At 34.1% G+C, this 27,500-nt stretch overlaps 1 protein-coding gene across 7 annotated transcripts in view; it reads left to right on the top strand.

Annotated features, from left to right (window-relative positions):
• LOC135220565 (calcineurin subunit B type 2) overlaps positions 1 to 27,500 on the top strand; it is a 421,288-nt gene that overhangs the window by 223,610 nt on the left and 170,178 nt on the right. For 6 of the 7 annotated variants that reach the window (XM_064257793.1, XM_064257789.1, XM_064257791.1 and 3 more), the window contains one exon: positions 3,541 to 3,580. In XM_064257793.1, the coding sequence (XP_064113863.1) occupies positions 3,541 to 3,580 (40 nt within the window). Of the gene's footprint in view, positions 1 to 3,540; positions 3,581 to 4,163; positions 4,176 to 27,125; positions 27,149 to 27,500 lie in introns of those variants that run through there. The other variant, XM_064257797.1, reaches the window with a different exon arrangement.

The raw sequence follows: 27,500 nt of genomic DNA, 5'->3' as shown, positions 1-27,500 counted from the left end.
TCCCTCGAAGTCTCGGGCGGATACGGCATCAGGCCAGAGTTTCCTCCATGAGGAATTCAAGGTTCGCCTCGAAACCTGCCAAGCTTGGTCGATGAGTCGGATGCAAATGACGATGTCGAAATGCTCCTTCCAAAATTCACGCAAGGTGAGGTTTGTGGTATCGGTGATGTTGAAACATCTTTTGAAAAGATGTCTTAAAGTTCGATATCACTTGCTGGTTCATGGGCTGGAGGAGAGGGGTGGTGTTGGGCAGAAGAAAAAGAATCTTGATGAAGGAATACTCTGCTAGGATATCTTCCTCGAGGCCAGGAGGGTGGGGAGGGGCATTGTCCAACACCAGCAGACATTTCAGGGGGAGGCTTCTCTTCCAAAAATGTCTTCACTGTCGGGCCGAAACACAGATTTACCCACTCGGTGAACAAAAGCCTCGTTACCCAGGCTTTTGCATTAGCCCTCCACATCACTGGAAGCTTCTCCTTAAGCACTTTATGGGCCTTGAAGGCTCAATGAGTCTTGGAATGATACACCAGTAGGGGCTTCACCTTGCAATCCCCACTGGCGTTTGAACAAAGTGCGAGTGTAAGCCTGTCTTTCATAGGCTTATGCCCGGGTAGCTTCTTCTCTTCCTCCGTGATGTACGTCCGACGAGGCATTTTTTCCAAAAAAGGCCAGTCTCATCACAGTTGAAGACTTGCTGAGAACTGTAGCCTTCCTTGGTCATCATCTCGAACGTCTTTTTAAATGCTTCGGCCGCTTTCGTGTCCGAGCTGGCAGCCTCCCCATGCCGCACCACCGAATGGATGCCAGTCCATTTACGAAATTTCTCGAACCAGCCATGCGAAGCCTTGAACTCTGGAGTTTGCGTTGATGTCCCTTCCCCTCCGTCGTCTTCGGCCTGCGCAATCAAATCGCCGAAAATAGCGCTGGCCTTGTGGGAGATTGCCGTCTCCGTTATCGTATCGCCAGTGATTTCTTTGTCTTTTATCCAGACAAGAAGCAGCCGTTCCACCTCGTCGTGCACGTGGGTCCTCTTGCTGGACAAAATAGTGATGCCCTTGGAAGGTGTAGCTGCTTTGATGACATCCATCTGTTTAAGGATGGTGCCTATTGTCGACGGATTTTGGCCGTATTCCTTGGCGATCACACTCAATCGCATACCAGCTTCATACTTCTTGATAATCTCCATCTTTGTCTCCAAAGAGAGCATTCGCTTCTTTCCGTGAATTTTAACTTTCTTGGGACCCATGACTACGTTATCTTGTACGTAATTTACGTAAAAGTAGAATAAAGTTTTTGCACGACACAATAAAGTACGCATACTGCAACGAAATCACTAACGAATTAATGTTAGTAAACAAAATTGTTAGACCGAATGAATACCGCGTGCGTACGATAACGATGCTGGTACCGAGTGGCCGCATATGTATTCAGTTAGAACAGCCCAGAGTTCAAATGCACTGTTTATCCAATTAATTATACAAATCACTAATAAAAACAACCTAAATCTTAGTCTGGGAATGTACCATTTGGACCCATATATTTGTAAGATGTTTATGAAGGACCTTAAAATAAATGAACAACTAATAAATTAATCCCACATGTATATAGTTATTACAGTGGACCCCCCGTATTCGCGTTCTCCAGATTCGCGGACTCACACATTCGCGGATTTCTCTGGGGAACGTTTCCCTGCATTATTCGCGGAAAATTCGTGCATTCGCGGTATTTTTCTATGATAAATATCCACAAATTCCTGTTTTTTTTTTTTTGAATTTCATCATAAAATGCACTTTTTGTGATAAAACTATTAAAAAAACCAAGTATGAAAATTTTGAGTGGGTTTTTCTTGACTTTTAACTAACAAAATAGGCTGTTTTTAGCATTTTCATAGGGGTTCCAAACATTCGCGGATTCTAACTATTCACGGGGGGGTCTGGTACGCATCCCCCACGAATATGGGGGGACCACTGTATTTCTCTCTCTCTCTCTCTCTCTCTCTCTCTCTCTCTCTCTCTCTCTCTCTCTCTCTGGTTTGATATTCTCTCTCCCTCTTTCTCTTGCTCGATATATATATTTATATTTTCTTTCGTCTTTTCATTAATAATATTTTTTTGAAAAATTTGTGTAAAATTCATGATATTAAATTGTATATGCTTCCGTGTTTTTTCAAAATGTACTGTTTTCTGGAAGAATAACTTGTTTACTGCGTGTATCCTTCAAGGTGTGGCTACCCTCAGGCGGTTCCTCCTTTCTGTAGAGTGAAATTGCCCATATTGCTAATCTTGTAGTGTCAGTTTGGATATTAAGCCTTCTTTTGACTATGTTGTCCTCTGTAAAATCAGTTTGCCTTCAGTAAAGGGTCCGAACAGGACCGAAAGTACTTGGCTATCTCGCTTTTTCATTTTTTCCTTCGTGGCAAAAAACATTATATGTATGTATGTATGTATGTATGTATGTATGTATGTATGTATGTATGTATGTATGTATGTATGTATGTATGTATGTATGTATGTATGTATGTATGTATGTATGTATGTATGTATGTATGTATGTATGTATGTATGTATGTATGTCCAGTGTAACTCAAAGGAACACATACATGAGAATATCCTTAAATCTATGGTAGAAAGGTAAGTGAAACAGGGACTTGGAACTAGTACTTATGTAGTATATTCTACATTTTCAAGTTCTCACTGAATATAATAGAAGTTGACAAACATTTAGTATATAAAAAAACAGAAATGGGACCAGGGTTACAGTTTGTTAAACTGGGGGTTATGTTCTTTAAGCAAAAGAGTAAGGAAAGAGGATCAAGGTATAATCCAGGATTGATGTTTAACTTCTTTGTTGACATACCTTCAATAAAAATGGATTCCATTGAAATTGATTATGTGGATTCATCCCTACTCTAAAAATGGAAACCCACCCAGCCTCTCCACATCTTAGTGGGTGGTCATGAAGTACTCTGACAAGAACCTAAAATTGCCAACACTACCTGGTGGGAAACAAGTGATTACATACACAGAGACAGTCCATCTGTTTCAACCTAGCATTATTCTTTTGTTTATTTTGAATGCTGATCTCCCCTAATAGTACAAATATATAAGCTAACTTTAAGAGTAGGTAAGTATCCAAGTACATAATTCTATTTACATTTTCAATGTTATGTATAATTATATGGTTGAAACTGTGAAGTCCCTTCCACTGTTGCAGTTTTTTAATAATTTTCAATGTATTAGCAAGCTTTTTATTCTTTATACTACAACCTCTAATCCCCTTGCATGTAGAAATAAATGGATTCCTTTTGATATTGACATTGTTTGTTGGCCAGGGACCTTTTTAGTACTTAAATTCAAGTATATTTTACACAGTGCAGAATTAGTGATATATTGGCAAAATTTTTGCTGACCCAATTGCATTAATTGTTAACTCTGTATTCCCTAGTTTTATTTTACTTTGTAAATGGAAACAGTAGTATGTTTAGCATTTGTATTTGTCATCGTTTTTTTATTGAAGTTTTGATGAATATTGCTTTTCCAGGGTAACGAAGCATCATTGCCGATGGAGATGTGCTCCAACTGTAAGTAAATGTTGTGTGGTGTTGTTTTTTCAAGTGTTGTTACAGGCCAGAATATAACATAGGACCATTTTTGATTGTGGCAATGTTATTGATGCTTGGACAGATGTTCAGATTGCTTCTTGTCCTCCACTCTCATTGGAAAGGGAGAGGGAGAGATTGTAGCATTGACCAGTCAGTTTCTTGGTCCATTTTTTTATTTGCCACAATTGATTATTGGTCAGCAAAAAATGCTGGAATGTATTTTTTTTCTTATTTTTACTTCCTTTACAAAGTGTAGTTACTCTTAGTTTACTCTTAACCTGATTTCAAAATTCCTTGTTAACGTTTTCAGCCTTGTGTCAAGTGGTATTGGAAGTGTCTTTTGAGTGACTAATATAAAGTGTTGACATCTTTATCAAGAGAATCATGTTCAGCATTTTTTGAATAATATTTAGTGCATTGAGATCTTAAAGGAAAAAATTGAAAGGGACATTGATTAGTAGAATTGAATTGGAATGTGCAATTAAATAAACTGTGTCCCTCTCTACATAGGAAATTCCAGATTTGTAATATTATTTCTATGCTACCCCGGATGAATGAATAGGGACTGATCAATGTACGTATCCATTTCTAGTAATTGCTATGTATAGGTATTTGCTATGTATAGGTTCTAGATTGTACGTTTGAGCTAGAAAAGCAACTTCAGGGCCTTTTATGTAGTGATAGAATGGTAGTGTTAATCTCAATTTGTAGAAAATTGGAATGTACTGGAACTAAATATATTTTAATTAAATGGGTCCCAAACATGTAGCTATAAAGGCCCAGATTCTGATTGATATGATTGGGGCTTCAATGCTGATAAATTTAGCATTAGTAGTGAAAGGTTCTCTCAGAATTTGGGCCTGTATTTAGTTCAGGCAGAGCATGGATGTACATAGGCCTAGTATGGTGGTGAGTCTGTAGAAGAAATTAATTGATTGACCTTTTCCCAATCTTAATTACGCTCCTTTGGAACTCCTAAGTATTGGATAAGTTATTCATTTCTTAATCATCTCCCAGAGTTATGGATACAGAAAACCGAGTGCACATTATGAAGCTTTCTCTATTATGAGTTCATTACACTCGCTGGTCATATCATAAGAAATTTACTGTCAAAAGTTTTAGGTTCATTTTAGGTTTGCTTGTTCTCAGTAAACATATCCTTCAAAAAAGACTGGTGAACAGAATGTTTGACAAGGAGCTCACAGATTATGTTGTGATTGCTTTTGTATGTGACATTGTGATTTTGGCTATAAGTGACTTTTAAGTGAGTCCCTGTTTGCTTACATATTAGTTAATTTGTATCTAGATTTAACCAAATATGTAAGGAAGGAGTTGCTACTTAAAACCATAATTAGATTTCTACACCCAACAAAAATAGGATTTTCTTGTAAAAAGTTCCATACCTTAAAGAGAATTCCTGATTGTTGGTTTTAGAAAGAAATCCTTTGTTGCCATCATAGCTAAGGGCTTTGTAGTAAAGTTCCCCACAGTTGTAGCATTATCAATTCTCAGATTATCCTTGAAGATAGAGCACATTATCATAAGGTTACTCTGTGACTTGTTACAGATTTGTCAAGGCCTCTGAAGAAATATATGCAAAATTTATGGCTGATTATACTACAGCGATGATGTAGGCCAAACCTTTTTTTTCTGTTTTTGAAAATATTGATGTGAACCATTTTGAGCCTTTATATTGGTTTATTACACAGGATTCTCAGTTTCAAAAGTACCGGTAGGTAAAGTAATGGATAAAAAAGAACATATATAATGGAAAGTGACTTAAATATTTCAAGTGTTGGTTAAACTCATATCCTAGATAAAGTGTATCAGTAAGGTACACCTTTAATTTTACCTAGGAACTTATGATAATATTAGCTTAAATCCGCAAAACTAATAAAGGAGAATTGTTTGAATTATTGGTATCATAATCCTCTATTTGGTATGAATCTTGTGGAGTATATTAGATAAGAAGGAGCATGTTGATGTGAACATGAGTGGTCTTAGTTTTTCCAGTGTGTAAACAAAATTGATGGTCTAGGGACCCATAGTTTGTTGCTTAACCATATCCAGGCTTATGCTGATGCTGATGCTTCAATTATTTTGTCTTTTATGTTCATTATTATTTTTCAAGGTAGCAATTATGATTTTTGAGAAGCTGGCTTTGCTACTTTATTTTAAAAATACCTGGTTTTGTTTGTTATACCTACTAGGGTAGACTTGATCTGCAGTGATTATTCATAGAAAACTCATACTTACTCAAGGATCATACTTAGCTCAAGGAAAATATCTTGCGCTGTTTTGTATAGGAGAGGTTTGTCTTATACATGCTGACTTAAGTTAAAATTCTTTGGCTCTATAACAGTAACAATGTTTCTTGGATATTACCATGTTAGGTTAAAAAATTTTACGAGCCCAAGAAATTTATTTTGTAATGGAATGAAGGGCTGTTTAAACAGTAAATTGTAATTATAATTATACTACTTTATATCTACAAGTTTCCAAAACATTTCAGTTGCTGATATTGCAATTTCTTAAAATCTGTATCTGAAATATAAGAAGCTTTTTTTAAGTTTATGATGTAGTTTCTAAATTTGTATCTAAAATCAGTGAAGTTTGAAACCTCTTTTTGTTTTGGGAAATTTCTTTCATACTGTATAAAAAATGTTTGAAGTTCTGAAAATTTATTCAGTTGCTGATGTTGCAATTTCTTTTGATTATCTAAAGTCTGTGAAGTTCCGAATCTTCTTGCAGTTGCTGGTGTAATTTCTTTTAATCCTGGATCTCATTCCATTGGGTATATAATTTCTGGTAATTTCCTTACCAATACTACTCATTTTGTACATGAAGTATATAAACTTCATTGGAATAAAAATTTCTTCCCCAGAAAGTTTTCAAAGGTATTGCATTTGCTTTTGCTCATTGATAGCAGGAAGTTTGTATTTTCCACTTTTAAAGTTTACTGAATGCTGTAGGAAGCAGATAGCAGTGTGGGGGGGGTTCAGTTTCCGAGTCAAATGCTTGTTTATACTGCTGTGTAAGGGTGTGGTTCAAGAGTCCATTTGTTAGCAGCAGTAGCTGGTATTTAGAAATTTGATATTTTGCATAATGAAGGAGAGCAAAGCGTAAGTGTCAACTCCCCAAGGTGGTTGGAAAAGACTGGTGCGTCACAAGGTTGAACGTGCGGTCTCTAATCAGCTTTCACCTTGTACGCGCAGGCGTTGCCAGGTCTCACAGAATCCTTTCTTTACAATCTCTGATTGTTTTAACCGGTTACCAACTGACACTTGGAAAATATCCTATTGTCAAGACCTCAGGTTTTTTAGCTATGAAAAATGCAAATTGATTTAAGAATTTGTCTTTTGGAATCTCTCTTTTTCTCCTCAGCTTCAGGAGAATATGATGATGCGCTGTCCGTTTGTACCTTGTTGTCATTTATATAATTTATATATGCTTCAGTGCTTGTTTGGGTTAATTATGGCCATCAGTGTACTGAATAATATATAATTTTCTTTTCAGTAAAAAATTAAAAGTAATTTATCTATTGACTTAAATTTTCATGTTATTTATTTAGATGTGGTAGTTGTGCAAGTATTTTGGTAAGCTGTTTAGCCTACAGTAATTACCATTTAAGATTATTAAAGATCATGCAGTATATGTATATAGTGTATGTATTAAATGGTTTGTATGCATACATCCAGTACCAAAGGAACAAACATATTTTTGTGTGATAGGAGGGACAAATTAACCAGTATTTTTTCTTCATTTGTGAAAGTTTGTTCATTGTCGTGTAATGAACCTATTATATCGAAGTATTTTAAATATCTTCTTCCTTGTTTGGAGTAGTACTGTTCTCCAGTGTGATTGTCAGGTTCTGACTCTTATGTCAAACTCTTGGAATAGAGTTATGAGTCAAGTTTATTTTGCCTACTCTTATTGCTAACTGAGACATAAGCTTTGAGTTGGTTCATTTGATGCATTTGCTGAAAATGTACTATGATGACCAACATCCTTTGCATTCTCTTGCCCTAACCCAGCTGTTGTTGCTTTCAACACTAGACTAGGCAGAGGCTGCAGACAGTTTGTTGTTTTCTAGTTAGTATATCAGGGTGTATTGGTTCAATGTTCTATTCCTTCATAGTTTATTATTTATCACCTTTTTCTTTGGAGCCTCTTAGGGCTTATAGTCTGGTGACTGTGTAGATATTTCAGCTGAAGGTTTAAAGAAAGAAAGGAAATTCCACAACATGAAGTAGATGCCGCTGTCTCAGATATTGAAAGACCTTTCATTTTGGTTGAGTTTTTTTGACAAATTTTCTGGAGCTTTGCGTTAATGAAGCCTATATAGAATTTTAAGAGTGTGTGGAAGTTTTACTAAGGAAAGAAGTAGGCTTTAGTTATTTATTTAAATAACTTTTGAAATGACACCCCCCTCTATTGATTTGGTGCGTGAAACCAATTGTTTTCCTTGTCATTTTTTATTGGTATAAAATCAAATATTTCATTTGGAATGCTGTAGAATATTGTTTCATATGGTGTACATTACAAAGTTAATGGTATTGCAGTAAACAAATACCATTGAAGGAGAACTCTACTTAAGTGGCTCGGGACTGAATTCTCATTTGTTCTTCATGTTAGGTTCTTCGTCGGGTGATGTATTACAGTATTTATATTTTATATTTTAACTTTAATCCTCTGGTATTTGAATACATTGTGTGTCTTCTCTTTTTCCAGAGCGAGACTAAGCTTGACAAATTTTTTCTCCAGGGGTTGGAGAACTTACATTGCATGTTTACATGTAAATATTACTCTTTATGTCAGTTGTAGCATTGTTTGGTGTTTTAAATGGAAATTACTTGAAACATTTAAAGATTTGATTCAAAGGCATAACTTGGAGAGAGACTTGATTGTGTTTGGTGGTGGTGGGCTTCATTTTCCCTTAGGAGTTGACATTTTTTCCACTTCTTTTTGACCGAAGATGGAAGGATTTTTTCCACCTCTGTTTGACCAAAGATGGAAGGAAAGCTCTGCGGGTGCATTGAATATGTGGATACTTGTTATGTATCATCCTTGTATACAGTGTTCCCCCAGTATTCGTGGGGGACGGGTACCAAACCCCCTGCGAATAGCTACAATCCGCAGATAGTTGAAACCCTTATACAAACACTTAAAACTGCCTATTTTGTTTGTTAAAACTCGAGAAAAACCCACTAAAAATGTTTATCTTTTTTTTTGTATATATAGTATTATATATATATATATATATATATAGATAATATATGATTTTAGATATATATATATATTTAGGGTATATTATATATCCATATATTAGATATAGCTATATACAATACAGAAGATATAGATATAGGATTAGTAGATAGATATATATAAGAGATATATATAGATATATAATATATAATATAAAGAGAAATATATATAGATATCTATACCATAATAATATACATATATAAGATAATAAATATATATACATACATTCTATATTTATATAGAGATAATATATATACATATATATATACTACTAGAATCATTATTATATCTATATATACAAATCATTTAATATATAGCCTCTATAGGGATATCTATATATATATCCTATATAGTATCTATATATATTATATATATCTAATAGATTATAAATTATATCATATATATATCTATAGATATATCATATTATATATCTATATATATATATATATATATAATATATATATATATATATATATAATATATATATATATAATATATAAAACAAGATAAAGTAGCAGTTATATCCAAAAAGTTCATTTTATGATAAAATTAAAAAAAATGGGAATTTGAGGATATTTCTTAAATAAAAAAAAACCACGAATAGGCGAACTTACCCTGAATAATGGGGTTTTATGTCCGCGAATTCGGAATGTGCAAATATGGGGGGTTCACTGTATACACAACATTTCTTCAACAAAGAAGAATGCAAGTTTAGTCCTTTTTTTTTTTTACTTATTGTAGATTTCTTTTGAAGCCACAAATCATAATTTTTCTTTCTTTTTTCATGAGTACATAATTAACAAGAGAATTTTAACAAATGGCTATAAGATGTGTATTGTGCAGTTTTCTATGAAAAATTGACCTGAAGATTAAGTTCTGCCAAGATGCCACTACGTAGAGGATGCAAGCTGTGTACGTTAGTATTTAAAGATATTTTTCATTACACTGTAGTGGCTTGTAAAGGAAGTACTATACCAGGCCAAAGCATTTGCTTCACAACCTGATGATCAAAAAGTAGGTTAGATCATTAAGAAAAGTATTAGACTACAGCAAATTTGAGCACCTTGCAAGAGAGAAGTAATGGAACAATTTGTTTTACAGATTTGTGCAAGTTGACATTCAGATCTATTTACAGTAATGTTTTACAGTATTTTACTCAAAGTAATTTTAATCAAAGTATATTCATGAGAGCTTTTTGTATATAAAATATCAGACTTCCTTTCTAATTTTTTGTTTACAGGTTTTTTTAAATTTTCTGTTCTCATTCCTAAGGCTGATAGACAGTCCCTGGTAACAGAAAGGAAAGATTACTTAGGGTGGCTACAGTTAATTTTCAGAAGATAAATTCATGACTAATAATTGAGGTATCAGCAATATGCTAATAAAAGGTAATCAAATCTGTGCCATTTGCAGGATTGCCATCAGGTAGTTGAACACAAATACCAGGATTCTTAGCAATGACACTTGCAAAAAGCTGATGATGTTATTGAGTTTTCGTTTTTCATGCCATTGCTGTGTATTATTGTTATCATAACTGTTATAATTATATGATATTTGCTGCTTTATTCCTAAGTTTTTATTATTATTCATTTGAACCATGCTTGTGTGTAGCTTTTCCAAAACCACGTGAAGTTGTTGCGAAGTAAACCTGGTAGCAATGTGATCACGACGACCCCCTTCAAAGCAGCGCACCACAATGTGATATGTGTTGCCAAGGTGCCATACTGGAGTTGTAATGACTTCTATGATAACATAATTTCTCAAGCAAATAAAATAGGGGTTTAGTATCATTATGGAAGGGGATCGAAAAGTTAGTAACTGAGGTAGCGATCATCATCCATACTGGTATTAAGCCATATTTTTTTTTTTTTGCTTTGGAACTTGCTTATTATAGTAAGGCAGAAATTCACCACCTCAGGGTCAGCTGTTATTTGGATGAAGAAACTTGAAAATTTTTAGTTCTCTGTGTAAAATAAGAAATATATACTGAACATTACTCTAGTTCTGTATTCAGTGTTATTGAACCTCATAGCTTTAAAGTTGCTTAGCAAATTTGAAGAACTTACTTTCATGAAAGAATTATGTAGTATGTATATGCCATCATTTCTTGAATATCACTTCTTATTGTGGAATTGTGGAATATGTTAGTGGAAGCTTGTAGTTTTGTCAGAAAATTTGGTAATAATGGTTTTGAATCGCTAGGGAACTTCAGCAGATTCACTCTGCTTGTATGTAAAATATAGTAGTTATAGATCTCGGGTAGCAGGAGCAGAACAACATTAAAAGACCAAATACTCATGTGGTATTAGCTCTGTTGTTGCAAATTTATCCCTCTTATCAGATGCAGTTCATTTTTTTTTAATACCAGACTATTTCATCTGCCTAGCCAAATTTTAAGACTGATTTGAATTTGAAAAATAAATACCATGATTAGAATGTGATATCTTTTAAAAATTATGTTGGTTGGTAACAAATTTTTTTTTTCTACTCAAGTTTTTTAACTTGCTTGGAAGGTGATTTAGATATTTTTTGTAAATTTATAGAGCTTTTATATTATAGTAAGAATTATTTTGGTAATTTTTATTTTTTTCATATTTTTAACATTTGTTTCAAGTATATAGGAGAATTGGCGCACAGTTGTTTACCCTTTAACATTTTCTATAGTTAAGTATGGTATTGTATTAAAATTTTATTTTCCTACTGGGATTTTTACTGTAGCTTGTGAGGTCAATTGAACAGCATATTTAAGGCTGAGACTGTATACGTACGTACGTATGCTTATATATGTTTTGTGGTTTTACAAAAGTAGTCAGTATTTCTGTATTGTAATAGGGTTGTAAGATGACTGCAGGCTGTAATATTACCAAAGTATTTCTTTATGCTTTGCCAGAATTTATTTAGAAGAGAAATTTAATGTACTCTAGCTTATGTTAGAGGAGAGAATTCCTTCAGTTAACTGCATAATGGATCATCAGATGTCCAATGTTTGGGGATGTTTTTGCCCACTTAGTTTCTTTTTAGGTACCTTTTTGTCTGTTATTCAAGTTTGTTCAAGGTAACAAAAATTACTTGTGGCTTGGAAGACCACTAAGCCACACATTTTTAGCCTATCGTAGAATCTGTCTGGTAGTGGTAGATTGATTATAAAATGGGTGGGGAAAATTAGAACAAGATAAAGTAGCAGTTAAAGGGATATTTTTAGTTATTCACTGCATACTTTCTTAACCTTCAGGAGTTTTTAAGTAATACAACTTGGATGAACCAACACTAGACATCTTGTTATAAAAAGATAAACTTTGTTTAATACTTTAGGAGGCCTCATAAAGAACAGATAATTGAATGTATAGTTTGTGGATGAATCCCTTTGGAGTCTTCCCCTCACTTTTTACCTGCTTTCAGTGCTTTAGCAAGAAAATAATCGTATTCTGGTACATAAAATCCTCAAGATTTAAATGTAATTATTGTATACTCTATATCTGTATGTAATTACAGCTCCTGTTTTATATTCAGAATTTCTTGAGCAGTACAGTTAATTTTTTACTTAACAATGTGGTAAATGTGTTAAAAGTACCCAGCTCTTAAGGTTCCAAAACTTATTGTTATTGTGGGGGATTTTCTCAATTACAAAAAAGATATGTTGCTACAGTTTTGTAATATAGCAGCCTGTAGTTGTTTAGTATTTTAACTTAATAACATATTCTCTTTGCCATAAAACTCTGAACTGTTGTTTTTCTTGATTGATGGTAGTCTTAAAAAGTTCAGAGAAAGGAATTTATAGTAGTGCGGGAAATTGCAGTACCAAAACAAATCTCAACATTATCTTCTAACTTTGTTTAGTCTCTCTTCTTATGTTTTAGACATGTTAATTTTCAGGTGCTGTAAAAATTAAGAATCTGCATATATATAAAGTAAAAAGAACAGATTAATGCTGTATCAAAATATTGAAACATCATGTTAACGCTAAAGGGATGACAACTCTTGAAGGGGCATTGTAGTATTTGCCATGCCGTTTTAGAGCTATTTCTGACGGTTTGGGAGAAGTGTCTCATGTTTTTACTAACTCAGTTGTAAAGAAAGGGGAACATCTGTGTTTATAATATTTATCTTACAAAGTAGCTTCAGTTCACCATTTTTCATGTTCTTTATCATCATCATCATCATCATCATCATCATCATCATCATCATCATCTTATCCTTGAAGTATTTAAGCCATTGGTGAAGATGTATTTTATCAGGAGAGTAGAGAATTCATAGTACAGTCTTTGAAGCCTTGCTTCAGAGTTTGCGCCTTCACCAAAGTTCCATGCAGAATATCGACCCAAACCATCCTATAGAGTTCTTCCACTTCCAGTACTTTTAAGGTGATCAAAGCAAATGTTTTAGAGTAACAACTGGACATCTGTAATGGATGTTTCAAGCCCTTAAGGTCCAGTTGGAGTGTGTGTGTGTGTTTTTTTTTTGGCATTAGTACATAGTTGGATGGAGTCATCTCTTAGGAATCTGAGTTTCCCTCACTTGAACAACGTTATTTTTTGGCAACTCATTTCAGGCTATCTTAAGGGCGAAGGATTATCTTCTGCATTTTGCCTTGGTCCTTGGCAATTCTGATCAGTGTTGATGCTTCCGACCAATTTGATTGGTTACCTGGGGATGTAGATTGATTTTTCATGTAGGGTTTTGCCAACAGAGTCAGGTAGACCATTTTCTATCACTGCTAGAGGAATTTTGACCCTTAGATAAGTTTCCAGCCAAAAAGTGGCTGTCTTTTGGGTCATATGGTCTCTTTAGAGAAGTTTGCCAACATAACCCACCAATGATTGAAACCAATTCAAGTTTTCTTAAAGAACTTCTTAGAACAGGTCTGGTGAGCCATACTCAATTCACAATGTGGGTGGGGAGATCAGTTAACTCTGCTGATGGGTCTGCTGCTAGACCTCAAGAACCCAGACACCACATTGTCTGCAAATGTGGTTGTGTCAGGTTAAGTAGATATTCAGGGGAACATCAAAATGTTGGAGAGTTGGACTGTAGAGGAAAGCGAGATACATATAAACAACGTAGAGCTTTTGATAGCTTTGGAGGGTCTTATGCAAGTGCAACACCTAGTCAGAGGCAATTGCAGCCTGCTACTTCGGCAATTCAACACTTCTTTCTTACACAAGGTAAGGAAGCACAAAATTGAGAGGTTTGCTTTGAATATCAAAGAAACTCCTCCTTTGGACAGTCCCAAGAGCATCATTCTTCTATCACTGTTTATCTCAGGGAGAAAGTGTTATTGCAGACCAACTTAGCAGGTTCTTCTGTCAGAGTGATCTTTCCATCTGCTAATATGTCAGAAGTAGTGGAATCTTTGGGGAACCCCAAATAACAACCTGTTTGTAACTACTCAAAATGCTAAACTCCCAGTTTACTGCTCTCCCTATGCCAGGATCATCAGGTATGGACAGTCAGTGTTTTCATTCAAGAGTGGTAGAATCAAGACTTTACACCTTTCTTTTGTTTTGAAGCCAGTATTCAACTAGTTGTGAGCTTTGGTGAAGGGAAGGTTGATGGTAATAGCTCAATGGTGGTCCCAAAAGGGAATGGTTTCCCAGCTACCTCTCTTGGTGGTAAATGTTCCTCACCTTCTGGCAATCAGAGAAGATTCCATCAAAACTTCCACATTGTTGATCTGACTGTATGAAGACTGTCAACCATCTCTTGCAAACAAGAGGCTTTTCAAGGACAGGTAGGAAATTACGTAGTGATCAAGTCTAGGTCTTTACTGGTAGATTGTGGCAACAGTAGTCGTTAATTTAATGGCCCAAGGGATATCCGGCACCCATACCTTTATATATAGATAACCTATTTTAAGTTGTTCTGGTATCTCAGGTATGCAATGCAACATTTTATTCCAGTGATTAAAGCATATTGCTTTATGTTGTTTTTATTTGTGTGACATGTTAATTTGAATATTGACCATGACTTAGATTTGAAAGAGATTTTCTGGTTTTTTTAGCGTTAAGCCAAAAAATATTTATTATATTTAAGATTGGAATTTGGACATAGTCTAAAAAGTTTTTGACAACATTGCCTTGGTTTGAACCTTTGGATAAATAGTCTTTTAAGGACTTGACTTTGAAGATTATCATTCACCTCTTGTTAAGGTAAAGCTTTTTAGTGAACTTCAAGCCCTTTCTTGTAATGGGGCCTGTGCTCTCTCTCTCTCTCTCTCTCTCTCTCTCTCTCTCTCTCTCTCTCTCTCTCTCTCTCTCTCTCTATCTCTCTCTTCATCTCTCTCTCTCTCTCTCTCTCGTCTCTCTCTCTCTCTCTCTCTCTCTCTCTCTCTCTCTCTCTCTCTCTCTTCATTTGTTGATGGCAAAAAATGGCATCAAACCAAAAGCCTTTCCATATTTTTGTCAGTGCCTAGTTTAACTTCTGTAGTAGGCTATGAAGAGGAAGCTCTACCATGTCCAGTTAGAGCTCTGAGGCTATACCTAGACAAACTAAACCTACACATTTTTTACATTACCTTTGTTTGAGCTTTTGCATAAAATGCCCCTTAAGAACTTAAGAACTTAATTTTGAAGACATTATTTCTTTGGCTTTTGCTACGGTGAATTAGGGCTAAAAATTATGTTAAAGCTAAAGCCCCTCCCAAATTTATTATGGTGTCTATTTCAACTTCTTTAGTAGACAAAAAAGCAGCAACTTTGCTGTGTTCAATTGAGCTCTGAGGAACCTAGTCATTGGATAAAGTATCTTGTAATGTGGGCTTTTGCTGATGGGGACACCTCTTTTCTTCCATACGGATAAAAATTTTGTCAAAATGAAAACCCTTCCTAGATTTGTTAGTGCCTAGTTTAATTTCATTAGTAGGTGTTGTAGAGGAAGTTCTGCTGTAGATCTAGTTAGAGCTCTGAAGTTTTACCAAGACAGAAATGTACTTTTTTTCTGTTGTGCTTGAAGGCCAAACTCTTTAATTCAGTGCACATTTTCACCAGAGAAGTTTTTAGTCAACTCAATGGAGGTGTCTCTCACCTTTTACCTTGCGTTATTTGTGAGATGTCAGAATTTCATATGAGGATTGTAAATTCCTTAGTCCTATCATTGTAGTGGGGATGATTTTCATCTGTTTTGAACCAGGTATGAGAGTAATCTTCATTCCTCTCCTGTCGTGTGGTTGTAAATCCCTTAGCCCATCAATTCAGCGAGAACAGTTTTCTTTTAAACCAGATAAGAAAGTAAACTTCTTTTCTCTCCTATCATTTGGTTGTTAAGAAACCTTGGTGTCGAGTTCAAGGACCATGAAGGTACATATATATGTATAGGTGCCTGCCTTCATGTCTCTACTTTTTGACTGTGAACTTTCAACTTGGGCACTAAAGTCAATATATTACTCTGAGATAGGCCCTTTTCCTTGTAAGTATCCTCTGACAGTCATGCTGGAAGGGCCTTACACCTTGTTGTGGATCTACTGCTCGGCCACAGTACTGACCAGGAAGGATACAACTGGGAAGAAGGTTTAGAAGATTTTCCCTTTTTAGAAAGCTTTCAGTTCACTTGGTTAAGTGGATGTTTCTTTGGCTGCACTAACTCACCATCCTCTTTGATTGTGGTAGTCAGTTAACTTTAGCAATAGGTAAGATTTATCCCATATAATGAATATTTGTGTAATAGAATTATTTGGTTATTATTTGTTTACTTACCTACTCTCTCAGTGGAAACCCACCTAGCCTCCCCACATTGTAGTGGGTGCTGAAGAAAAATTTGAATGATAAGAACATAAGCTTTCCAATATTACCTGGTAGGAAAACATGTTAATGGGCAGTCAGTCTGTCTCATTCAAGAGCTAGTCTTTTGTTTATAATGAGTGTCAATCATGCCCAATGACAAAGGTGTAAGCTAATCTTAACAGTAGGTAAGTTTTCAAATAATTTTATCAAAACTTTTCATTTTGAATTGAGCTAAGATGATTAGATGCTTTATATATTTATCTAGAGAATTAAATCCTAGTTTGAGTAGAGTTCTGCCTTCAGTATGAAAATGTTCTAATTCAACCTCATTTATACCTTTTCTCAAATTTCAATATTTTGAATTTCATTGTTCTTCTATTTACTGGGTAGGATATAAGTTGAAATGCTTAATTTTTAGAAGTTACGAAAATGGTCATATGTCCACAACATAAGAATCGACTGAATAAGAGGAAAATGTTAGTTTTGTTTTGGTACTACAATTTCTCACTCGCCCAAAATTTCCTTCGCCATTCTTTCTCCTGTTAGTTATTATTAGGTTTAGATAAGTTTGGATATTGTGAGCAATTCTTGAATACTCTTGTAGTGTTGTATTTCATTTCATACTGTGGAAGTGCTTACAGTCTTGGTGGTCCATTAAACTGAACTTTGGCTCTTTGGCTTTTAGATTTTTACAGGCCTGTAACAGACTGAATTTTTAACATTTCCAAATGGAATTTAATAGTTAAAGGTCGGTTATATTTACATTATTGATAACTAGTTTGGATTACAGTTTGTCCAGAAGTGCATTCTATGAAAAGCAGTGGTATAAAGATATGCACCTCTCCATGATTGGATAAGTCAGATTTTTGTATGCTATTTTCAGTAAATTAATGTAGTACACTCATGGTTAGCATTGTTGATAGCTAAGATTCTGTATTTTGATGCTCTTAGGTGATGCTACATGATGACTGCATAGGATTACATTCAAAATTCACTAACGGGCAACTAATGTGCATATATATCTTTTATTTGAATTAAAAAATACAATTGTTTTACAAAATAAAGCTAGAGTATTTGTCATGAGAGTGAAATAAGTTAAGTATGTGTAACCTCACTTTTGGAAAACATTGACGAGTATTTTCAAAACTTTTATTCACCCAGGTTCAGATAGTAAAATTGAATAAAAAAAGTTTTAATTTCATAAGGGATATTGCTTACATTCCAACCATAAAAATTTATTTATATGATGAATAAATATACAAAAGTATAACTGTACCTAAAATGTATTCACCCATATCAATGGGTGAGCAAGGCTTGTGTGACACAGCCATAAAAGTGGCAGTGGCATCATGAACCAGCTGGAACATAAGTCTTCAATATGTGGAGACAATGAAATGATTTTGAAAATATTTATTTCAGATTTGTTTTAGGAATATTTGGATTTTCATGAAAAATAAAAGTGTGTTATACTTCTTAACCACTTCAGAAATTATGGTTTACTATTAAATATTTGCCTATGCAAATACACTTCTGTTAATGCCAAGATTCTCCTCTCAGGCCTAGGCTTGTTAGTCTTCTTTAATTGCTAAAAATGCAGTATGAACATAGCTTGAAACTTCAAAATTCAAAGGAAACTTTGTTATGTACTATATTTCATATTTTCTAATTTCTATGACTGTTGAGCTTATTTGGTCCGCTGTTAGATGCAATAGAGGTAGTTATGATGATCACCAAGTAGCAAGTTAAGCATTGTGGCAATGAAAACCTTATCACAGTGCTTTTATGTAGGTAATGTAAAAAATAAACATTACAAAGATTACAAATTATACTAATGCATAAGAAATCGTATTTATGCCCGTAGGGAAAAATACATAGTTTAACACCATTTGACAGTTTTTACTTGGAGGCTGCGATTTTGGATGATAGCTAAAGAATCATGTTGCATCACATTTGAGCATCCTTGTACTAGTGAATTGAAAGCTATGTGTTTCCCACTGCTCGGCACATTTGATAAAATTGCTCACTTAGTGCAAAGCCATGTTAATTTAAGTCCTTATCAGATACTGATAATTAGATAGACATATACACACACGCATATATATATTAGATATATATATATATATATATATATATATGTGTATTATGTATGTATGTAATGTATGTATGTATGTATGATGTATGTAGTATGTATGTATGTATGTATGTATTGTATGTAATGTATGTTGTATTGATGTGTGTATGTGTGTATGTGTGTTATGTGTGTATGTGGTATGTGTGTATGTGTGTATGTATATATATATTTGTAGATAATATTTGGATATATATATTGTGTATATAGAGAAGTATCAGATATAGATATATATAGATATATATAGGATATATATAGATATAATAGATATATATATATATATTATCTACTATTTATTATATATATATAGATATATATGCATATCTATATATCATATTTGGTATATAGATGATAAGATATAGATTAGATATATAAGATAGTATATAGACTATATATAGATATATATAGATATATATATATATACTATATATATATATATATATATATATAATATATATATGCATATATTATATAATATATATATATATATATAATATATATTATAATAATATATATATATATATTTATATATATATATATATATATATATGTGTGTGTTGTGTGTGTATGTATTATACACACACATATATGTATATATATATGTATATATATATATATATATATATATATATATATATATATATATATATATGTGTGTGTGTGTGTGTGTGTGTGTGTGTGTGTGTGTGTGTGTGTGTGTGTGTGTGTGTGTGTGTGTATGTGTGTATGTATTATATTATATATATATTTATATATTATATTTATATACAGAGGCAGTCCAAAGTTATTGGGTGGGGTTCTGTTCCCGGGGGTGTGCCGATAAGGAAAAACCGTATTAACTGAAATTCGGTGATTTATAGTGCTTATGGTGCCGATAATCAGTTATTGGCACCATAAGCACCCCTATGGTGTGCCATAAACACCCTTATGGTGCTGATAACCATAATATATATATATAATATATAATATATCATATATTAATATAAATATACTATATATATATATATATATATATAATATATATATATAAATATATATATATAGAATATAAATATATATATATTATATATCGGTGGGAGTTTCTGTTCTTAGTTGGGTGCTGATGAGCAGAAACTGCCATTAATGGAAACTTAGTGATTTATGGCGCTTATGTCGGTGCCAATAAGTGAAACTTGGCCCTTTATGGCGCCATAAATTGCCAATTTTTTTCTAGCACCATGAAATTGGATAAGCCTTTAACAGAGTTTCCCAATAACCGAAACTTGGCCCATTATGGCACCATAAATCACTGATTTTATGGAACGAGACAAGCCCCATAAAACCGGATCACCATTAACCCTTTAACGCTGATTGGACGTATTAAATGTCGATATAAATTGTCTGTTGGGTGCCGATTGGACGTATGGTTTGTCGATATAAAAAAGTTTTTTTAAAATTCGCGGAAAAATAGTAACAGGCCTACTAGGCAAAAACTTTTGAATCACGTGCCTTGGGGGATGTAAGTTGCTCACGGATCAAGGCATTGTTTTGTTTAAAATCGTTACCCAGGCGCGCAAGCGCGAATTTCTTTCTTCTCGCACTAAAAAGTATCAGCGACACATCTCAGAAATTATTTCGTCACTTTGACATAATTTTTGCACCATTTTATATTAGCCGTTACATGGAGTATTATATATGAAAATGTGCGCAATATCATGTAGAATACAACAAAAAACAACTCATGGTTGTACCTTTTATCAGATTTGAAATATTTTTATATAAATAATGTTAACAAACCCTTTTGAAACGCCGACTGGACGTATTTTTACCGTCGACATTTTTTTGTCTCTTCTCGGGTGCCGGCCTGGACGTATTATTTTACGTCGACATACAAAAGTTTTTAAAAAATTCGCGGAAAAATACTTTTAGGCCTACCAGCCGAAAACTCTTGAATCACGCGCCTTGGGGGATGCTGGGAGTTCACGGGATCAAGGTGTTGTTTTTGTTTACAATCGTTACGCAGGCGCGCAAGCGCGAATTTCTTTCTTGCCGCACTTAAAAGTATCTGTGACACATCTCTGAAATTATTTCGTCACTTTGACATAATTTTTGTACATTTTAAATTAGCCGTTACATAGAGTATTATAAAACTTTTTATGAACAAAATGTGCGCATTTTTTATGTAGAATAAAACCAAAAACAAAAAAATACTCATGATTGTAGCTTTTATCAGTTTTAAGATATTTTTCATATAAATAACGATAAGTGCCAAAATTTCAACCTTTGGTCAACTTTGACTCTACCGAAATGGTCGAAAAACGCAATTGTAAGCTAAAACTCTATATTTTATTTTGTAATATTCAATCATTTAACTTAATTTTGCAACTAATTGGAAGTGTCTAGCACAATATTTCGATTTATGGTGAATTTATGAAAAAAAAAAAAAAATTTTCCTTACGTCCGCGTGGTAACTCTTCTGAAAAAAATAAGAAATGTTTTCGTCCAATTGTCGTAATGTTTGCACCATTTTAAATTAGCCGTTACATAAAGTTTTATATATGAAAATGTGTGCAATTTCATGTGAAATACAACAAAATACAACCCATGGTTGTAGCTCTTATCAGTTTCGAAATATTTTCATATAAATAACGATAAGTGCCAAAATTTCAACCTTTGGTCAACTTTGACTCGACCGAAATGGTCAAAAAACGAAATTGTAAGCTAAAACTCTTACAGTCTAGTAATATTCAATCATTTACCTTTATTTTGCAACAAATTGGAAGTCTCTAACACAATATTTCGTTTTATGGTGAATTTATGAAAAAACTTTTTCCTTGCATCCGTGCTGTAACTCTTCCAAAAGAATCATAAATTTTTTCGTCCGATTGTTGTAATGTTTGCACCATTTTAAATTAGCCGTTACATAAAGTTTTATATATGAAAATGTGCGCAATTTCATGTAGAATACAACCAAAAACAATCTATGGTTGTAGCTTTTATCAGTTTTGAAATTTTTTCATATAAATAACGATAAATAGAAAAAATTCGTCCTTTGGTCAACTTTAACTCGACCGAAATGATCGAAAACTGCAATTGTAAGCTACAAAACATATAGTCTAGTAATATTCAATCAATTACCTTCATTTTGCAACAAACGGGAAGTCTCTAGCACAATATTTTGATGTATGGTGAATTTTTGAAAACTGCTTTTTTTTACGTCCGCTCGTTACGAATTCATGCATCATTTTGTGATAATATTTTCTCTGTATTGCCTTGATCGTTTTACAATGTGTTGTATATATTTTTTTCATTTCTGATGGTTGCATACTAAACTTCAGGCAATGACAAAAAAAGGAGCCAAAAATGAACTCTTAATCTTGAAAATTAAGTGTGCTGTGATTTTTTGAAAAAAACATTTTTTCCGCTTCGGCGCTCGCTTGCGAATGCCGCCATCATACGGGAGACGATTTTTAAAATACCGCTTCGGCTTTTAAGGGTTAACTGAGCCTGCTGATAACCAGGGACTGCCTGTATATAATAATTATGTATATATTAATTCCTGTCCAGGGCTGCACAAGAAAGACCAATCAATGTCAATAATTGTCTCTTTGCTGAATTTGGCTAAAGTAGTGCCTGTTGGCACTGATGGATTATAACTGGACCTAGGGTAGGGAGGTTTTATTATATATATATATATATATATATATATATATATATATATATATATATATATGTATTATGTATGTATGTATGTATGTATGTATGTAATGCAGCAATAATCTGGTACTTCTATTCATCCTGCTAACGCAAGTGTGGGAACAATGCATGGTTGAGTAATTTTTCCCCACTCAGCAGGTCTGTGAAAGAAAACTACTTTTGTCCTCAAAAGAGCATGTAATGTCTAAGAAATTGACAGGTTATGAAACTTCCTAGTTCCAGAGAAAGTAATTCTTAGAATACAAATAATAAAACTGGTCCATGTTAAAGTCATCTGTGAATTACCAACCTTTTATTTAGGATTCCCATTCAGGTAATATTATGGAGAAGTATGGGGAAAGAACCTTTATGTGTATTACATGATTGTAGGGTGACGAGTATGTCAGGGTGTGATGCAGGATAATTGCTCTGCCTCACCAACCTCAGAGGAGTAGAAGGAAAGACCATTTGGGAAGGTAGCTGTAATATCTGGGTACTTGAAGTAACTGTGTTCCCGTAGAATATGAGAGTTCCTTCTAAACTGGTCCTCATTCTTGGTCAAGAGTAGGGAGCTAAGGAACACTAGCAAAAGTCCGCTAGTAGTTTGGGTGAGAAAGAGTTGTCCCCATCTAAAAGACTGTAGTTCATTGGTCTGGGCTCCTGACATCAAGATGTCCAAGAATCCACATTTTGGAGTACACGGGTTGCAGGCATATTTAGACCACTGACTTTAGGAGGTAACAGGAGCTGAAAGATTTTATAGTCAAGGATACAAGAGTAGGTCTTTGCAGTGCAAAGGACCAGAGGGTGAAGCTTCAGACAAGGACTCTGACACTGAAGCCATATATATGTTATCACTGTGGTAGTAGCAAAGTGTCCCCCACTAGAGTTTTACATTCTGCCTTCATAGGACAGTTTTAAAAGTGAAGGGGTAGAAGGCTGGAGACACCTAAAGTGAGTATTATAGGTTTTTCATGATTTTCCACCTTAATCATTTCTTCCTTTTTGTAGACAAGTTGTTGCCATCTGATGAAGCGATACACATTGAGGCTCCTTGCCAAGGGTTATCAGTATTGGCACCAAAGGCAAGCATTGGTCCCCTTGAACCCTTCAGCTTTTTGGGGGTGTAGTTTAAGCTGGTTGTGTAAGAAGAATGTGTTGGAATTGTGAAAGCAAGGAGTTTGTATCTCACTTCGTCTTTTAACTCCATAAGGGATCAAAGCAGCTGACTCAAATTCTTTTTTGCGATGGGTTTTTTGTTAGTTTGCTCCCTGGATCTAAATTTCCCTGCAAGAGAACCAGTCTCTACACAGATGGCTTTTGAAGAATTTCTAAGGTTACTTTGGATGGCTGAAAAAGTCTTGGAGATAACGTCAAACTGAGTGATAAGACCTGTCTTGAAATCTTGTCGGAATCCTCAATAGCATCTGATATAGTGGCACTGGGTGAATTGGTCCATGGCACTATCATCTCTAGTGCCTTTCAAATGGCTGGGAGTCTGGATAAAAGACCAGAATACCTAACGTAGGCAGGAGAAATGTTAGCCATGTTTGGCTCCTCAACTTTAAATTGTTAACATTAAAGGATCTTTAGAGGGATCCTTTAATGTGTAATGAAAGGCAGTGGCCTTGAGTCTTTGTGTTCAGAAGGGAAGGCTCAGTGGCAAGGTCCATTTCATGCCTATTATTGAGGGCCTCTGACCCAGTGAATGACCTTTGATTTCCATGGAATGAGTCATGTAAGATTTTGGATTTCTTTGTCTTAATGTATTAGTAAAGATGTGGAATTCGCTTGGAAAGGAGGAAGACATCAAATGAATGATAATAAAACTTCCAACTATTTGCAGTTTATAATGGGAGCAAAAGCTGAAAAAAAAAAAGCATGAACACATGATCCATTAGTCTGCACCTGGGGTTATGTCACGGTTAGAACAATTTTCATAATTTATCAGGTAAATAGGATAATGTATTGTAACCTACTAGTTGAAGAAAGCTGGAGACTTTTCTAGTAGATTTTTGCTATGGAGCTTTCAGTGGAGAAAAAGTATGGGAGCCATGACATATATTCACACAAGCACAGACCAGAGAGTAATTTGGAAAATGAAACCATGCATTTCTGCCACATCTGTGTAGGCAGGAAAAAGCACTTTCCTGCATTTAGTTAGTTTAAACTCCATCAAGTGTGTCAACAGGCACTATTTAGGCCAAGATCATCCAAGAGGGAATTATTTATAATCGTTGGTTTGTCTTATGGAACCCAGAATGAGACAATAAAATGTATCTGCTCTGAGAACATCAAATTGTATATCGATTTATGTGAAATGGAGCTGCTCCACATTGTACGTATTAGTCCGCCAGAGAATGTCAGAAGTATGTGTATCAGTGATTTGGTACTATTTAGTATTATGAATATTAGTGTAGAGTTCTTTATATTTCTTAGTATAAACATTATAAAGTTCTATTTGTGCAGTTTCCATTTTCTGTATACTATAAGGTTTAAGCAGGTGGTTTTATTACTATAAATAATAGTAAATGAAATATTGAACTCTCAAATAGTTTCACTTAGTTTTTCATCTCGTAGTTCAGTTTTTTTTACCACTTTGGCCACCTGTCTCTTGTAATGTGTATCTTTTTGGAGGTGCCTATTTAGAAACTCGCTTTTGCAGTACATTTGTCAGAACTTGATGCTTCCATCTATGTATGAAGTTGCTTGTGTTTTTGAGCTTATATTTAAAGAGAAAACCTTAAACTATATTTAAAGAGAAAACCTTAAAAAATGTTATTGAGGAACCACATACTTTTTTCTTTTTTTTTTAAACTTATACCAAGTTAACCTGACCTTTTCAAGCTTAGGCATTGCATATTTAAGCTTCAGGAAGAATTTCAAAAGAACAGCTAATGTCTATTTGTTTATATGATTTTAGCGCCTCTGTGGTGTGATCGGTATGGTTTTGACCTGCCACCTTGGTGGGCGCGAGTTCAATTCATGGGCATTCCACTGAGGGGTGAGAGATGTGTATTTCTGGTGATAAAAGTGCACTCTCGATGTGGTTCGGAAGTCACTTAAAGCCGTGGGTCCCGTTCTAAATAATCACTGGTTCCATGCAATGTCAAAGCACCATACAAACATGAGAATATATGATTTTTCTCTGATAGTTATACATTATTGTTGTAAAAACTTTGTTTTATTGTGCAATACACTCCGTAATTGCAGGTTTACACAGCTGTCTTAGGCCTTTTTATTGCAAGAACAGCTGTTGTTATTTGAATTTGAACTCCATTTTTTTTATACAACACTGTTAATGTGTACATTGTTTCTTTGTATTATCCAAAAGTAATCCCTTTTAGATATTGATGGTGTCAGTTAAAATCATCATATTCCCCAACCATGAAAAGAAAATAAATATAGTACAGATCATTATTTTCGTATGTGGGATCCTGTGGGTGGCATTGTGAATTTTTCACCAGTTGTTCACTCCATCTACCCCTTGAAGTTGGCAGAACTATGTATGAGACAGCTTTGCATTAGTGATAATAGGAATACGCCAAACAGTTTTTTGGAAAGATTTTTCATTATTCATCAAGCAATAAAATTTATACTTCTGCCAGTTGTTTTACATATTTTAATAGCAGATTTTTTTTAGCTAAAATTTGACAGCAATATCAGTACTACTATATCTCGACATGGAAATTAACTTGAAAAAATGAATGTTACAAACCACTTGGTTGTCAGTAGAAATTTTTCTCCTCTGCCACAGGCAAGTTTCACCCTTATCAGGAATACCAGATGGTTAATTGAATTGAGCAGTATAAAATGTAAGTGGTTAAAGGAAATTAGACTTTGACTAAGCTACACTAATTGCCCTAACCCTACATACGTAGTCAGTTCTACATGTACTTTTAAAACTCTACAAAGGACTTTAACAAATTTTTAAAGTTATTTATATACCTAGAATTAGGCTGGTCAGCCTAATTGTAATGTGCTGTATCTAGATAATTCAGAAATTTAAATGTAAAAGGAAAATATTAATTAAAATGTCATAATTATGTAATAAAGGGAATGACAAAACCAGTCTTGTTCCCCTTGTTAGGCTACCGAGATATTGTCTTTCAAAATTTTGGTCATTGGTATTATATACACTGTTTCTCTCTCTCTCTCTCTCTCTCTCTCTCAAATCTCTCTCTCTCTCTCTCTCGTCTCTCTCTCCCCTCTCTCTCTGTCTCATCTCCCCCCTTCTCGTCTCTCTCTCTCTCTCTCTCTCTCTCTCTCTCTCTCATAGTGGTGTAATATTTATAAAATTCATATCTTTGATAAAAGCCATATATAAAAACATTTTAAAGCTGTCCCCTTGAATTTTAAAAGTTATGGTATTTACCAGAGAACTAGGAGGAAACATTTAATAGATAATGGCATAGATTTTTTTCTATAGTGTGGGAGAATACATACTGTAAAAACTGCAGTACTTTTTTTTTTATTGTTCTTATGTTTTTTGTTATATGTAGGGTTACTTTAGTATGTTACTATTTAATTAACCACAGAAGTGATTGTGTTATTCACAAGGTAAACACAAATTTAATGTAGATGATGTTGGTCAAGAAAAGTCCATAAGTAAGTTCATGACAAAAAGCAGTGGAAACCATTTTACTTTAATAATTGTAGTTAGGTATTAGTTTATGTTGAGGGTGGTATGAGTCAGCACACACATTGCTCTATTTAAAAGTAGAATCTTTTTTATCCATAGTTTGATGCTATTAAGATTTACAGGTTAGTTAAAATAATTAGTGGTTAAAAATGCTAATATGATTGTAATATGTATTACTTATGTTGTTAGTAAAAGTTGATCCTTTGTAGTTTTGTTAGTATTATAACTTATGTTGAGTATGGTAGTTCTAGTGTAAAGTTTAAGTCAGTGTAAATGTACTGTATATATTTTTAATAACCACCCCTTAGAAGGCTGTAAGTTGTGATGGGACCTACAGAGTGCTTGTAAATATAATTTTTACCTTTTATCTCAAATAGATGTGTTGCACAATTGTTGGTCAAGGTTCAGTGGACTTGCTGCCTTCTTAATTGACCCCTTGCCATATATCGCTGTTGTGAGATTAAAAAAAAAGTA

This window comes from Macrobrachium nipponense, chromosome 2 (genome assembly GCF_015104395.2).
Source record: "Macrobrachium nipponense isolate FS-2020 chromosome 2, ASM1510439v2, whole genome shotgun sequence".
NCBI lineage: Eukaryota > Metazoa > Arthropoda > Malacostraca > Decapoda > Palaemonidae > Macrobrachium > Macrobrachium nipponense.
Note: the sequence above shows the minus strand (reverse complement) of the source record. Positions and strands in the feature narration are given on the sequence as shown.